Source organism: Rhinolophus sinicus, chromosome 11 (genome assembly GCF_057876585.1).
Source record: "Rhinolophus sinicus isolate RSI-liver-muscle chromosome 11, RSI-T2T, whole genome shotgun sequence".
NCBI classification, from domain to species: domain Eukaryota; kingdom Metazoa; phylum Chordata; class Mammalia; order Chiroptera; family Rhinolophidae; genus Rhinolophus; species Rhinolophus sinicus.
This window is the reverse complement of record NC_142511.1, coordinates 2,772,119-2,785,091: the sequence shown is the minus strand read 5'-3', so window position 1 is coordinate 2,785,091 and position 12,973 is coordinate 2,772,119. Positions and strand designations below refer to the sequence as shown.

General features: G+C 47.7%; 1 protein-coding gene across 6 annotated transcripts in view; it reads right to left on the bottom strand.

Annotated features, from left to right (window-relative positions):
* POU2F1 (POU class 2 homeobox 1) overlaps positions 1 to 11,078 on the bottom strand; it is a 108,558-nt gene extending 97,480 nt beyond the window's left edge. For 4 of the 6 annotated variants that reach the window (XM_074322342.2, XM_074322346.2, XM_074322343.2 and 1 more), the window contains exon 1: positions 10,939 to 11,060. In XM_074322342.2, coding sequence (XP_074178443.1) covers positions 10,939 to 10,999 — 61 coding nt within the window. In that variant the 5' untranslated portion in view covers positions 11,000 to 11,060. Of the gene's footprint in view, positions 1 to 10,938 lie in introns of all 6 variants that reach the window. The other 2 variants (XM_074322341.2, XM_074322344.2) reach the window with 2 other exon arrangements.
* Positions 11,079 to 12,973: the final 1,895 nt, after the last annotated feature.

Here is a 12,973-nt window from a genome sequence, read left to right as displayed (position 1 = left end):
ACGAACAGCTTCCAAACATTCTGACAACGAACACGTGGAGACGACCGGCCGCAAGCCAGGTAGGAGCCCTGTAAGGCGGCGCATCTCTCCAGGGCGCAGGTGGAGACGAAGCGTGCACGGGGATTATGCGCCCCACGATCTGGACCTGGGAACCGTGGAAGAGCACGAAGGACAAGCTCAGAAATACCAGGTGTAAACACTTGAAGGCGAAGCTAATGGTTAAGAGCCTGACAATCGTCCCCACTGTCCACTGCCATGATGGAAACAGGTCCGAGACCTACGGGTGTCACTTAGCCTCCTTCCACTGCAGTTTTCTCACCTGAAAGATGAGGGTGACAACTGTACACACCTCATGGGTCACTGTGAAGATTAATATGAAAATGCACGTAAACCTTTAGTACAGTAACTAGCACAAAGGCTCGGTAAGTGTTAGACATTGGGTGGAAGGTATAGATCCTCTTCCACAAATTCTGCCAGTGTATTTGGCCACTAAAAAGATAAAGATCTTGAAAAATCATCTTTAGCTCTCTCACTAAATCTTGCTCCTCCTGGACCAGCCAGGCCAAACTTCAGTTCCTTGAAAGTGCTGTGTTTTCACTAGTTTCCAGAACATGTAGATATCGTCCCTTTGCTTCACACACTTTCAATCCCACTTCCTACTTTCAGCCATGGACAGATTACCCTGCAGCCCCCCCACATCTGTGCAAACAGCACTTCCTCGGGGAGCCGGTCCCAAACCCTCCTGTCCATGCTATGTCTCTGTCTTATTAAGAGTATTCTGAAGCTCCCATATTTTACTCAGTTAACTACGATCGGTGGTATTTAATGTATGACTTGCCCAACAAATTGTAAGCTTTGAGAAGGCAGCATCTGTCTTAGTCACACTACTCTATGTCCAGTGCTGGGGGCACAGCAAGGAACAGAGAACGCTCTACAAACAGTGAATTAAATGAACGCAGGACCAGTCAGGATAGTTAATTCTAACCTCGCTCGTGTCCACACTGAGAACTACCACCTTTCCTGATAAGCCTACTGTCCCTGTTCCCTCGTTCTAATAAGACGTTTCAAGTGTAAATGTAAAGCCCACAAAGACTTAGCTCTGTTGCTAAGACAGGATCAAGCCTATCGTTTTATATTCTTAATACGTCTATTAAATGATATCAGATGAAAGTTGACCTACTCAAAGTGTCTGTTGTTTACTGGGCTTCACCCAGAAGACGTTTTTGAAGAATTCCACAGCTTAAAAAGAAAAAAAAAGGTATGAAAACGATCCACAATGTATCAGTGAGAATTCCATGGGCCAGAAAGGTGAAGTGATTTGTTCGGCACTGGAAAAACAGTGCTGCACACAGAACAAAGACCCAGGTTTCCCAGTTCTGTTTGTCTTTCCTCTGCAAAGCCTGTTGGTGCCCTGAGAACCAGAGTGCAAGACATTTGAAGCGATGCTCTTGCAGTGCAGCAAGTACTCATTCAGTGCTGCGGAACATTCGTCAAGCTCTGACAACCACGGGTGGCGGCGCCTGCTGTGGCAGCAACTCAGGAGGGAGGCCTGGGCCTGGGCCTGGTGAGAAAGTTCCATGGGTGACTCTCATGCCAGCCAAGACTGAGAAGCCCTCGTTTCATCCATCAAGCAGTATTTGCTAAATGTCTCCTCTGTCCCTAGCAGTGTGTTTCTGCCCTCAAGGCTCTTAGGAGGAGACAAGATTTATGTATATAAACTCAATTAGAGGAAAAAATTAGACTGCGTATAATGAAGTGCTGAATTAGCTAAATGCTGAGAAAGTAGGACAGGAGCACAGGCGTGGACGTGAGCTATTTGTGGAGACAGAACAATGGATAGATGGCTCCCTTATGATAAACAAGGATGAGGTTTTCAACCAGTGCCACCAGCAGGAGTCCCACGGATCCGTGAAAGTGCCCGAAAGGCCACTGGAGAACAGCAGGAGGAAGCCTCCCGCTGCGGCACCATTTCCATCAGAATAGCTCCACGCTTACCTTTCATACATTCAATTTCTGCCTCAAATTCATTTGAAAAGGAAGTCCGCTGGCTTTTAAAAGTTTGAGAACTCTCTCCTTCACAAGTGAAAAAGCAAAGGAATCAGTGGTGCAGGAACTTGTCCCAAAGTCCCAAAGCTAAGTGATGTGGAGCCCAGGGCCCTTTCATGAGGTCACCCCACGCCCACCTGACATTCCAGGGGAGGGCACGTGTGAGCCTGTGAGCAGAGGGGCTCACACAGCATCCCGACACGCCTGACCAAAACTGAGGCTGTCCTTCAGATCACGTGTGTGACCTTGGGATGGGAGTAGGGAAGGGGCGGGAGGGGAGCCAAGCAAGCCACAGAGAAAACACAGCCCCCTGCCCAGAGCGGCTCTTCAACACAGTTGGAGGGGGATGTTTTTTTAAAAAGTTAAAACCTGATAAAGAAGCTGTGCTTGTGGGACTTCCTGGGTGGAATTGTTGAGTCGTGTGCTTTCAGGAAGTAGTGCGAGATAAGAATGCAGGGCGGCAGGCGCGGGCTGGAGAACAGCACGGCTGGAAGGCAAGGGCACGCTTGCTGGCACCAGCGGCCCTTCCGTGTACTCCGTTTTGGGACGAGCACCGAGGAGAAGCTCTGTCTCCCCAGTGCTGGCCGCACAGGGAAACGCTCAGCCTGCAGTCAGATGCCCCCAGGCTCGCGCTCTGGCCGCAGCTGCTTCTCCAGGGCGGCACCTGACGCTGGCGCTCAGGTAAGAACTACTACAGTCCTTCCGGAATGCTTCCGCTGTCAATTTGTTCCTCCCACAGCACCCCTCCAACACTGGTATTATCACCATCGTCTTGTTGAAAGGAACGAGCCAAAAGGAGACGTCTAGAATTTAGCTCAGCCTGTGCTCAGTGCACACGGTGGCATGAGCATAAATCTCAATCCTAATATTCAAGTGTTTATCACACATTTAGTTCAGTAAAACTTTTTTCATTTTTGCAATGAGTTTATACCCTAATAGGATCCATCCAATCATGTGTCAAACGACATGTCTAAAACTGAACTGACTGCCTATTCTCCAAACGGCTCCCTTTCCCAGCTTCCTACTTCGGCTCATGGCGCTACTCTTGATAACCTAAGCTCAAAACTGTGGTATCTCCTTTGACTCTAATTCGCTGTTAACCACTTTAAATTGAGGGCTTTGATCATTACGGGAAACAAAAACATTCAATGGCTCCCTCCTGCCAAGCAAACGAAACCCAAACTCTTGTACCAGCAACACAGAACTGGGCGCTCAGAGCCCCACCTGCCCTCCAGCGCTTCCTAGGGCATCGCTCACCTCCAAGTTTTGCTATTGCCCACAAATGTACTTAGTGTTTATTAAGCACATGACCTTGGGAAAGTCACCTAATCTGGGCTTTATGTTACTCAACTATAAAATGGGTATAATAATACTTGCCTGAAAGGACCAACTGAGGTAGTAAAAATGAGAAAGCTGCTATAAATTTTAAGGTACTATAAAAATCGAGACGTTATCATTATGTCATTGCTATGGTAATTGTATTGTATTTTATAACTGCCTTGCTCCAGAAGGATGTAAGGTAGCCCACATAAAACACAAAGTAACCAGAATGTAAGATGGAAGCAATACAAGAAATACAAAACAAAGGTGAGGACATAAAGTGGAAGCGAGAAGGAAACTAAGGAAAATGCACACGTCACTGCCTATCGGACCTTCCGGGTTCATCGTGGCCTGAACACTGCAGTTCGATTTGAAAAGAAAATTAAGTCAGTTGGACAATTCAGTGTCCAGAAGGCTAACAACCAAGCCATCGGTCAGACGTAACACGGTGCCTGCGGTAAAGAGCAGAAGACTTTCTCCCACAGGCCGCTGGGCTGTGACGTCAGCACCCCCACCCCGACTGGCTGTCACCCCATCACTATCAGACTGCAGCCTCCTGAGGTCAGGTAACCAACCACCTTATCACGTTTGTGTCTAACAGCACGTAGTCAACAACCCACCTGCCTCAATTCTTAGGCCCCGGTCTCCATGGACCCCATCTCTGCCTCCTATTTCAAACCACCTTGCACCCCCCCCTGCTAATCCTAATACTTCTGGTTAGCACAGGATTCCTTACTTCAGAACCCTCCGCCAGCCTCCCTGCCCACAGAGCAAATGCCTCGTCCTTCAGCCTCACAGCTGTCTTGACCAGCGAGCGCCTCCCCTGCGATGCCTTCCGTCTTCCCACTCCTCTGAAGTCTTTTTCCCCTTACGCTCAGCTTTAAAGCCTCACCGTCCACTTACAGACTTCCCTGACTCGGGAGCAATGTCGGAGGGGGTGAGACTGGGGAGGAGGAGACTGGAAAGTCAGAAGCCCACGTTCCCATCCGTTATTCAGCGGGTCAGAGACTGTGGGCAAGTCACTCAGCCACCGTGAGGATATTTCCTTATCTGCCGAGTCATGGTTTTAGGACACAGTGCACCGCAATTACCCTCCAGGTAACGGTTCCGACAAACTCAGGATGCTTTGGTTCTTACAAGCCCAGACACACCTTCGTCTCTACTCTGACCATTATTACCTCTGACATATTTTAATATGTAATTACATACATTATCTTTTAACTTTCCAGCACCTCCACGGCAGGAGTTAACATACAAGTCATCTGTTCCCTTGTTATCCCAAACATAGTTGGCATAGGACCAGGTACGTAGCAGATACTGTTTGTAAGCGAAGAAATGTTTAAATAACGTTTTAAAAGATCAATTACAATATACTTGCTTGCTGCAGTATGAATCAGCAAAAAAATAAAAAAATAAAAAGAAAGGCTTTTTTCCCCATGAAGCAGACCATTAAAATAAGTGTACTAAAACAAGAAAATCGCTAAGCCACTTTTCTCTGCAAACGTATATTCCCTCTGCAGGTTACAGAGCTTGTCAGGGCAGCTCCCTTACTAAGGTGAGTGCGCGCTAAACACAAGACTTAACACACAGCATATGTTCACTTTCCAGAACGCTCTGGTTAGATCTTCTGTTGCTCACTAGCAAAGCAAACAAACAAACAAAAAACCTACCATGATTTTTATTTTATTATTTTACTGATTTTACTTTACACACTATTGCTATGATTCCAACATAAAAACCAATAGTTACACAGAGAATTATGAAATAAACCATGTGGCAAGTTAAACTGAACTTGCAATGACTTTGAATATTGCAGGTTAAGTAAAGCCACTACCACCAACACTCCTGTTGAGCCTAGTTTTGTGCTTTTCACATTGTCCTCTTTGTTGATTAATATTATCTGTCTTTTTCTGGATGAATGTCCAGGTTCCTGCATAGTCCTTTAAAAAAGAATCTGACAAATCTAGTGGCTTGCTGATTCTTCCTTTGCTCATTACTAGTCCTGTCAGCAAAATCTAGGTAGCACTGAAAATGTGAGTATTGGTTTAACTGTAAAAACTAAATTAAAAAGAAAAAACAAAAGAGCTATGGCACTCACCGACTACAAAGAAGATATACTATCAATGCTCAGTAAATTAACATCCTATAGTAAAAACGCACAGAACTTTAAACTACGGGCATTAGATGTAAAGCGCTTCTTCAGACCAGAGGTTCAGAAACTCAAGACAATTCTCATATTCCAAATTCTAAATATACTGTAAATGGATCAGTAAGTCAGGCAATGACCCCACTCATGCTATTTCGGTTCCCATTGCTGTGACTGCCGGGAGAGTTTACAAGGGCTCACTGCCAGTTTAGAACATGGTTAGAGATATTTCAATACAAAATAAAAGCGATCTATTCCTCAGAAGAAACATAAATCTACAAAGTTATCCAATTATCTTTATTCACACAATGTCACTAATGTACAAAAACGTTCAGCAAAAGAAGATGAAGAAGGAAACTGCTCTTCTCTGTGAACTGTGATCGTTACCTCTTTCAACCCTGATTCCACTCAAAAAGACACTTCTCTTACTTAAGCAATACAAAAAGATAAGAATAAAGCAAACCTCTGGCCCAAAGAGTTTCCTAAAATAAATAAATAAATAAATAAATAAAGAGGAAAAAATTCATCCGGGAGGGATACAGAAACGCAAGTACGGCAGGTGTGTAACAATCCACGCACACGCCAAGGCCCAATATCAGATTTCCTTGAAGAAATAAATAATAAGCATTTATTTGCTCGGGCCATTTCACATTAAAAGAGGCAACAGCGACAAGAACATGGTGACCAAAAAGGGGATGTTTTGTCTGTGACTTGTTCTGTTGTGTAAACAGCAATTATCTGAATAGTTCTCAATGCAATCACTTCCATTAGGAAAACACATCCCTGTTTAAAAATTAGGCTTCATAGTCTTTACAAATTACAAAACTGTGTGACTGAACCAGTATTGTTGTATAAAAGCACACTAATGACAGTCACACACCAGAACTTTAAAAGAAAATGAGTTTGCATAGTGCCTGAAAGAAGCCTCTATGCCAAGCCTGGAGCTGTGGGCTTTCAATATTAAACACAAAACAAAAATAACCAGTAACAATAAGGCAATCGTGACTACATAATATTAGTCTTCCTGGTGCAAAGGAAACAGAGAGTCATGACAATGAGTGACCAATTTTCAAAACAACCAAATTCAAAATCAAGCAACACAGATTTAAGAAACTTCAAATGCTTCATTTTTAATGGAAAACATGAAAGATAACATTTAAATTTCCAGTTCTGTCATTTTAGAACCACCTGCTTAAGATATTCAAGACTCCTTTAAACGTGGTGGCTTAATAAGGCAATTTAATTTAACATTCTGAGACTTAAACTTATTTCAAAATCCACTAACTGGGTGAATAACAGATTAACAATTACTTCTCCTGAGGCAGCAATGAAACACATTTCATTTCTGCTGCTGTATACTGCCCTTCGATGCAGAGAAGTCAATTAAAAATATGGCAGAATACTACACCATTTAAATCTGAAAAATAGTTGCTGTTTGTCTTTTCCTTGACTGGGATTTCTGACAATGACAAAATGAAAAAATTGGAAATTAGTTTGTGAGAGAGGTTAAAAATTACTTCTACAGTAATGGCTTAGAAGCCATTAGAATGGTCCTTTTAGAAATTAAAAATATTGGGCCAGCTGTCACAAGAATTTTCAGGGCCCAAATTCAGAAGTACCATTATAATAAATAGGTGGGGCAAGTTAAAAAGGAAGTGACAATGGGTTTTCTGAAAACTTGTGGGAAGCCACCTGACAGAGTGAAAAGGAGATGGGCAGGTTAAAACTTAGGAAGGCTCGAACGTAACGTAAAATATTCTGTCTAGTTTGGCTCACAAGTCAGAGTTAGGGATAAAGCACAGCGATTCTACCACATCCCCAGGGCATTTTAATAATCACTTTAAGATACATTAGTTTAAAATATGATTTTAAAAAGTGTAACAGGAGAATCTACTGATATGTCAAAAATCATATGGGGAATCCCTACTTCACAATGGAAAAATTGTTAAAATCGCTAATCGAGCAAAATAAAATGCACAAGTTTGTCCAGATTCATTTGAGACAAATCCAAAAAGAATTCCGAATTGTATTTTTAAAAACTGCAAAGCACATGCTTTCCTGGAAGTATTCTACCTTATTTTGAACACTGTAATTTCAACCTAAAAGAACATAAAGCTCATTCTCTTCAACGTCACTTTATTCATCGAATTAGGTCCTAAGGTAAACGCTCTCTCCTTTAGCCTGGACTGTGCTCCAATGAGGTCAAGAAAGGCAGCTTCTTATTGGAGTTTGGGGGTCACGGAGAACCTAACATGAGCAAACATATGGATCATCTCTAGGATACTTAAAGCCCAGAGTCTCGATGTGAGAATTTGAGGAAATCAACTTTTGCAATAGCATGGAAAGCCAATCAAAATAGAAGGCCAGTTAATAATACCCTTTTCTGTATTACAAAAATTCTCACAGTGAAATTTTGTTTGTAAAATGCAATGTACATTTTATCCTCTTGGATAAAATACTACAGCCTGGGTGGTGGTTAAATTGCAGCTATAAAGGAAATTGTCCTGAGATAAATGGTTTCCCTATGAGAAGGTTTCACTGCCATACTTCACCTCAGGACAATAAATCAAATTAACTGCACCTTGTCCTCTGTCCAATGACATCATCAGTTTGACCACATCTTGGGAATCGGGTGCAAAAACACACAGTTTACGGCAGGAAATCATATTCCTGATTTTGTCCACCCGACCTCACATCGGGTCTCTGAAGCCGTCATTCATTCACCTAAACATTGTCCTGGAAGCTACAGCTGTTTTTCCTGCTGCATTCAGGGCCTGCGTACTGGAGGTAAAGAAGCAAAATGGGGGGACTGGGTATTTGAAATTGGCTTGCTTTTAGCCCATTAAATCTAGAATTTTGTTACGAATTAAAGACTGATGTCTCACAAAATACATAGCTAGCAACTGACCATAAAGTGCCTTCACATAATTTCTGAGGTTTAACATATCAGTGGTAAACACTTGTGAGAGTCCCCTCTGCTAGCAGGGGTGAAAAAAACACCCAGTGAGAAGCAACACTATGATTTTTAAAAACACACGACAACCATACAAAATAAAACGGAAAGAAAACTTTACCAAGGGAAAGACCAAACATCAAAATCATTGTTTCTTCTAAATAGCACAAGTGAATCTGCCTTTCCCAGGCCAACTGTCCTAAACTACACAAAACAGTCAATTCTGACAACTTAAAGAAGAGAGGCGGGTGTGCTACCGTGTTTTCTGGAAGGTAAGACCTAACCGGAAAATAAGCCCCAGCATGATTTTTCAGGATGACATCCCCTGAACACAAGCCTTAATGTGTCTTTTGGAGCAAAAATTAATATAAGACCCCGTCATATTTTCAGGGAAACATGGTAGGAGGGGAGTAAGTACCACGACCAATGCACACACAATGCCCGTGTTTATTCTGTTTTCACTCATTTAACCAGGACACAAACACTCAAAGAAAACAACCTCATTTCTGTTTTCAGGAGTGCTACAATGAAAATAAGCAAAGCTATGATAATGACAGCACAAAATTAATATCAACCCCATTTTAAATTCGAATCAAGAGATTGAAAAAGGAGCACAGCCCTGAGAAATTTTTAAAGTGCTGTCAATTGGAATTTCTAAAATACTTAGCTACTCCATAACTCCTGGGGGGGGGGGGGGAAGAAAAAAAAACCTATTGATTTTACAAAACTGCAGACCTTCACAAAGCTTGAAAGTGTTTAATTTAGGGGTAGAAGCCAAGGAGCAGGGGGCAACTAGCACAACAACGTGATTTACCTGTTTCAAACCCAAATAGGCTTCCTTGGCCTCTGAAAATAAGACAGACTTTTTTCCCCCTTAGGCCCAATATTACTGCAAACTGTAAGAAAGTCTTTTTAAAACAAAATTAGACAGAGCTGATGCTCAGCTAGGAGCTGTCGTGACGCTGGTGAGGCCCCAGCAGGGTCTGCTGTGCCCGCGGAGGAGGGGGTGTGTGGAATTGGTGGGGGGAGTCATTTTGGTTATTAGTAAATAAATCAAGCGGCAGAGAACCTGAGGCCTAGGCAACTGCTGGAGGAGCCCAGGCCTCGCTCTCCCCCTTCTCTTCCCAGCACAGCCTGGGTTTGATCTCAGAGCCCTGTGGATTGCCAAGGAAAAAAAAAAAAAGAATCATATCGAACCACAAAAGCACATGGGGCGAATGTAAAATATAAACACGGCGTTGGGCTGTGAGTGGCTGTTATTAAAGGTCTGAATTACTAAACATGAGAGGCGGGGAAAGCCAGGCGGCCATTTCAATAATATAAACCTCCCCGAATTAGACATTATTCAAATGAGAGAGGTTCGGCTAAGCGGCGAGCAGGGAGGACCCAGCCCCCCGCAAGAAAACGCCGCTGCAGCCCGCGGAGGGGATCCCCGCCTCCCCAACTCCCCGCAGGAGGGAAACCGGGAATATTATCAACTTGTCAGGTCGGCGGTCCTGGGGCCGGGTCAGCCTCACCGCCGCGTCCTGCGGGCCTCGGGGGGCTTTGGGGCCTGGGAGCGAGAGGCCCGACCCCCGGCCCGCCCGTGCGGGTCAGGGAGACCGTCAGACCACGCCGGGCACCTCCGACCCCCGGAACCGCGGCCGACGGGGACAGGCTTTTCCAGGACCCACGGGACTGCGGACCGCCGGCCCGAGCACATGGGGCGGCCCGGAGGACATCCCCTGCGAGGGGAACTTCCCCAAGGGTCCTCCCGAGGGGGCAAAGCGGCCCCGCGCGGCGGCCACCCACCGCCTCGCGCACCCCGACCGCGGGCCTGCTCGGGTCAGGCCGCCACCCGGGGGACAAGCGGGGTGCGGCCGAGGTGCCGGGGCCGTGACCCCGGCTCGGACCCCCCGGCTCCCGGGCGGCGGCGTGGACTCCCCCCGTGCGCCCCCCGCCGCTCCGCCCGCGCCCGCTCCCGGGGGCACGCGTGCGGCGGTCCGGCCGCCGGGGCTCGCTCCGGGCCCGCCGCCTCCCGGCATTGTGCCGCCGCCACCTCCGTCCTCCACGCCCCCCCACCCGCCCGCCCGTCCGGCCCGGCCGCCCGCCGCTATGAATATGTAAAACGTCTTTATTGTCCTCCTCGGCCCCGGCCCCGCCGCGGACCCGCTCGGGCTCGGGCACGGCGGCCAGGCGGCGGCGGAGGGCCGGTGCCGGCGGGCGGCTGTGGGCCGGGCCGGGGCCGGCCGGGCAGCCGGCGGGCCGGGCCGCAGCCCCCTCTGCCCCGGGTCTTCCCCCTCCGCCCGGCCGCTCCGAGCCTCTCTCCCCCTCCGCTCGGCGCCCGGCGGGGGCTCCGCGCTCCCCGGCCCCCCAGCTCCCCGCCGTTAATTATAATAATCCTGAGTACTAATAAATTATGCTAAGTCGCGGGGGAGGCCGCGGAGCCGGGGTTGAGTATGAATATGAATATGTAAAATGCTGTAATGATTACCTGCTGCTGCTGCCGCCGCGGCTGAACTCTCATCTTGACTCGCTGCTCCTCCGTCCGCCATTTTGAATATTTTAACCAAAATCGCCGGGTCGATAAGCCCTCCCTCGCTCCGGCTCCCCTCCCCCCGCCCGCCCTCCACACCGCCTCCCTCCTCTCCGCCCCTCCCGCGCCTTCCTCTCCCCGGGCGCGCGCCAGGGGGCGCGCGAGGCCGCCCCCGTGGAGGAGCCCCACCCCTTCGGGCGCTCTGCGCACGCGCCTCCCAGCCGTGGCGGCTTTTCAGTCGCTAAAGCGCCCTCAACCTGCCAGTCACCCCTGCGCTCCATGTTTTTCCGTCTTGGCTCTGCACATGCGCGACTTACTCCAGGCGCCTGAAGTTCAGTCTGCGCACGCGCGACCTCCACGGGACTCGCTCCTCCAGCGTAACCTGTACAGTATGGTACGTGGGGTGCTCGGGGCTCCTACAGTCCTCCCTCCTCTCCGCCCGCTCCCCTCCCGGCGTGCTGCGGTTTCCCCAGGGGCCAGGGGCGTTGTAAAGGAAGGGCAGGGGGCCCGCGCCCCGGAGCGTGCAGACGTGTGCAATGTCCGTGGGCGGACCAGGCCCGCGTCCCCGCCGCCGCGCACTTTTGCAGGATTTCCGCGCGGCTGCATCGCCGACAGCCAGGCGGGGCCGCGCCCCCCCTAGGTGACTTCCGGCCCTGCGGGCAGGTAGGGCGGAAACGCCCTCCGCGGGGGCCGGGGCGCAGCACCTGCCGAGGCCCGCGCCGCGTCCCGCTCTAAATTTGAATCCGAACGAGTCCCCGCCCCCAGCCCTGCCGAATCCCGGGACCCGCCGGGCCGGGCGGGGGGAGTGTCCTGTGTGGCCCGGGCGGGGGGAGTGTCCTGTGTGGCCCGAATTCACCCCAATCTCCTGCTCTGCTTGTTGCTGACACCTGACGGCTTCCTCGGGGAGCGGGGCGTCTAATTACAGCGCTGATTCCCGCCCTTCCCTTCCTGGGCTTCGGCCCGATCGCCGCTGCCCCGGCCGAAACACACTGCTGGCCCCCCGTCTGGACAGGCGTCCTCCTTCCTGTCGCTTAGGAACTTTTAACACCCAGCAGAAAGCCGGACTCTGGTGACCTAGTAATAATGTCAAAATCAACAGCAGTTTCATCGTCAGTTTTCCTCCGCTGCTTTTCTCAAAGTAAATGGGACGGGTGTTTTCCGTGGTAAGGCTCTTTCTTTGTAGCTCGTCCAAATGTTCTAAGAGTTCTTAAAATTTCCCTGGACAAGATCCAGGGGTAGTTATGTTACTAATTCTTAATAAAGCCCAAAGATTGTTCCAGGTTTATTTTTGTTTGTTTGTTTTCTTTTAAGAGCAAAAAGAAAAGGGTATTTCATGGTAAGCGAAGGAAAAGTTAAAGTCAGTCCAAGATCATCTGTCTTGAAGAGAGAAATGGCTGTAAAGCTTAAATTGGGTCGAACTGCAGGTTTTAACACTGACGAAAAGCTCATCGCCAAGGGAGAGTCAGCAGTTGTTTTAACGGCTACAGTTTTTTTTTTTTTTTTTAAATTAAATTTATTGGGGTGACAATTGTTAGTAAAATTACATAGATTTCAGGTGTACAATTCTGTATTACATCATCTATAAATCCCAACGGCTACAGTTTTAATCACGGGTCTAAGTCCACTCCTTGAATTGCTTACACCCTGCAAGCACAGTTAAAGAAAGCTATCGACAGTGACAGCCAATCAGTTTGGGGAGGGATTGATTTATTCATGGCAATTAAGCCTTGGGATGTGTGCATGACCGTTCACACCAAATAATTGGGCCACTCTATAATCTGATTATTTCAGGCCAACCAACACACAGTTCGGGAAATGCAAAATTGAATCATGCTACCGTTAATCTAGAAACACGACCTAAATTATATTCACCAGCATTACTACAGGGGACGTCTCAGAATCATCAACTTATTTGAAACAAAGTTAAGTACCTGCCTTTGCTCTGAGGGCAACGAATTTGAAATCATCTCCACTAAGAAAAAGAACTTTCTGT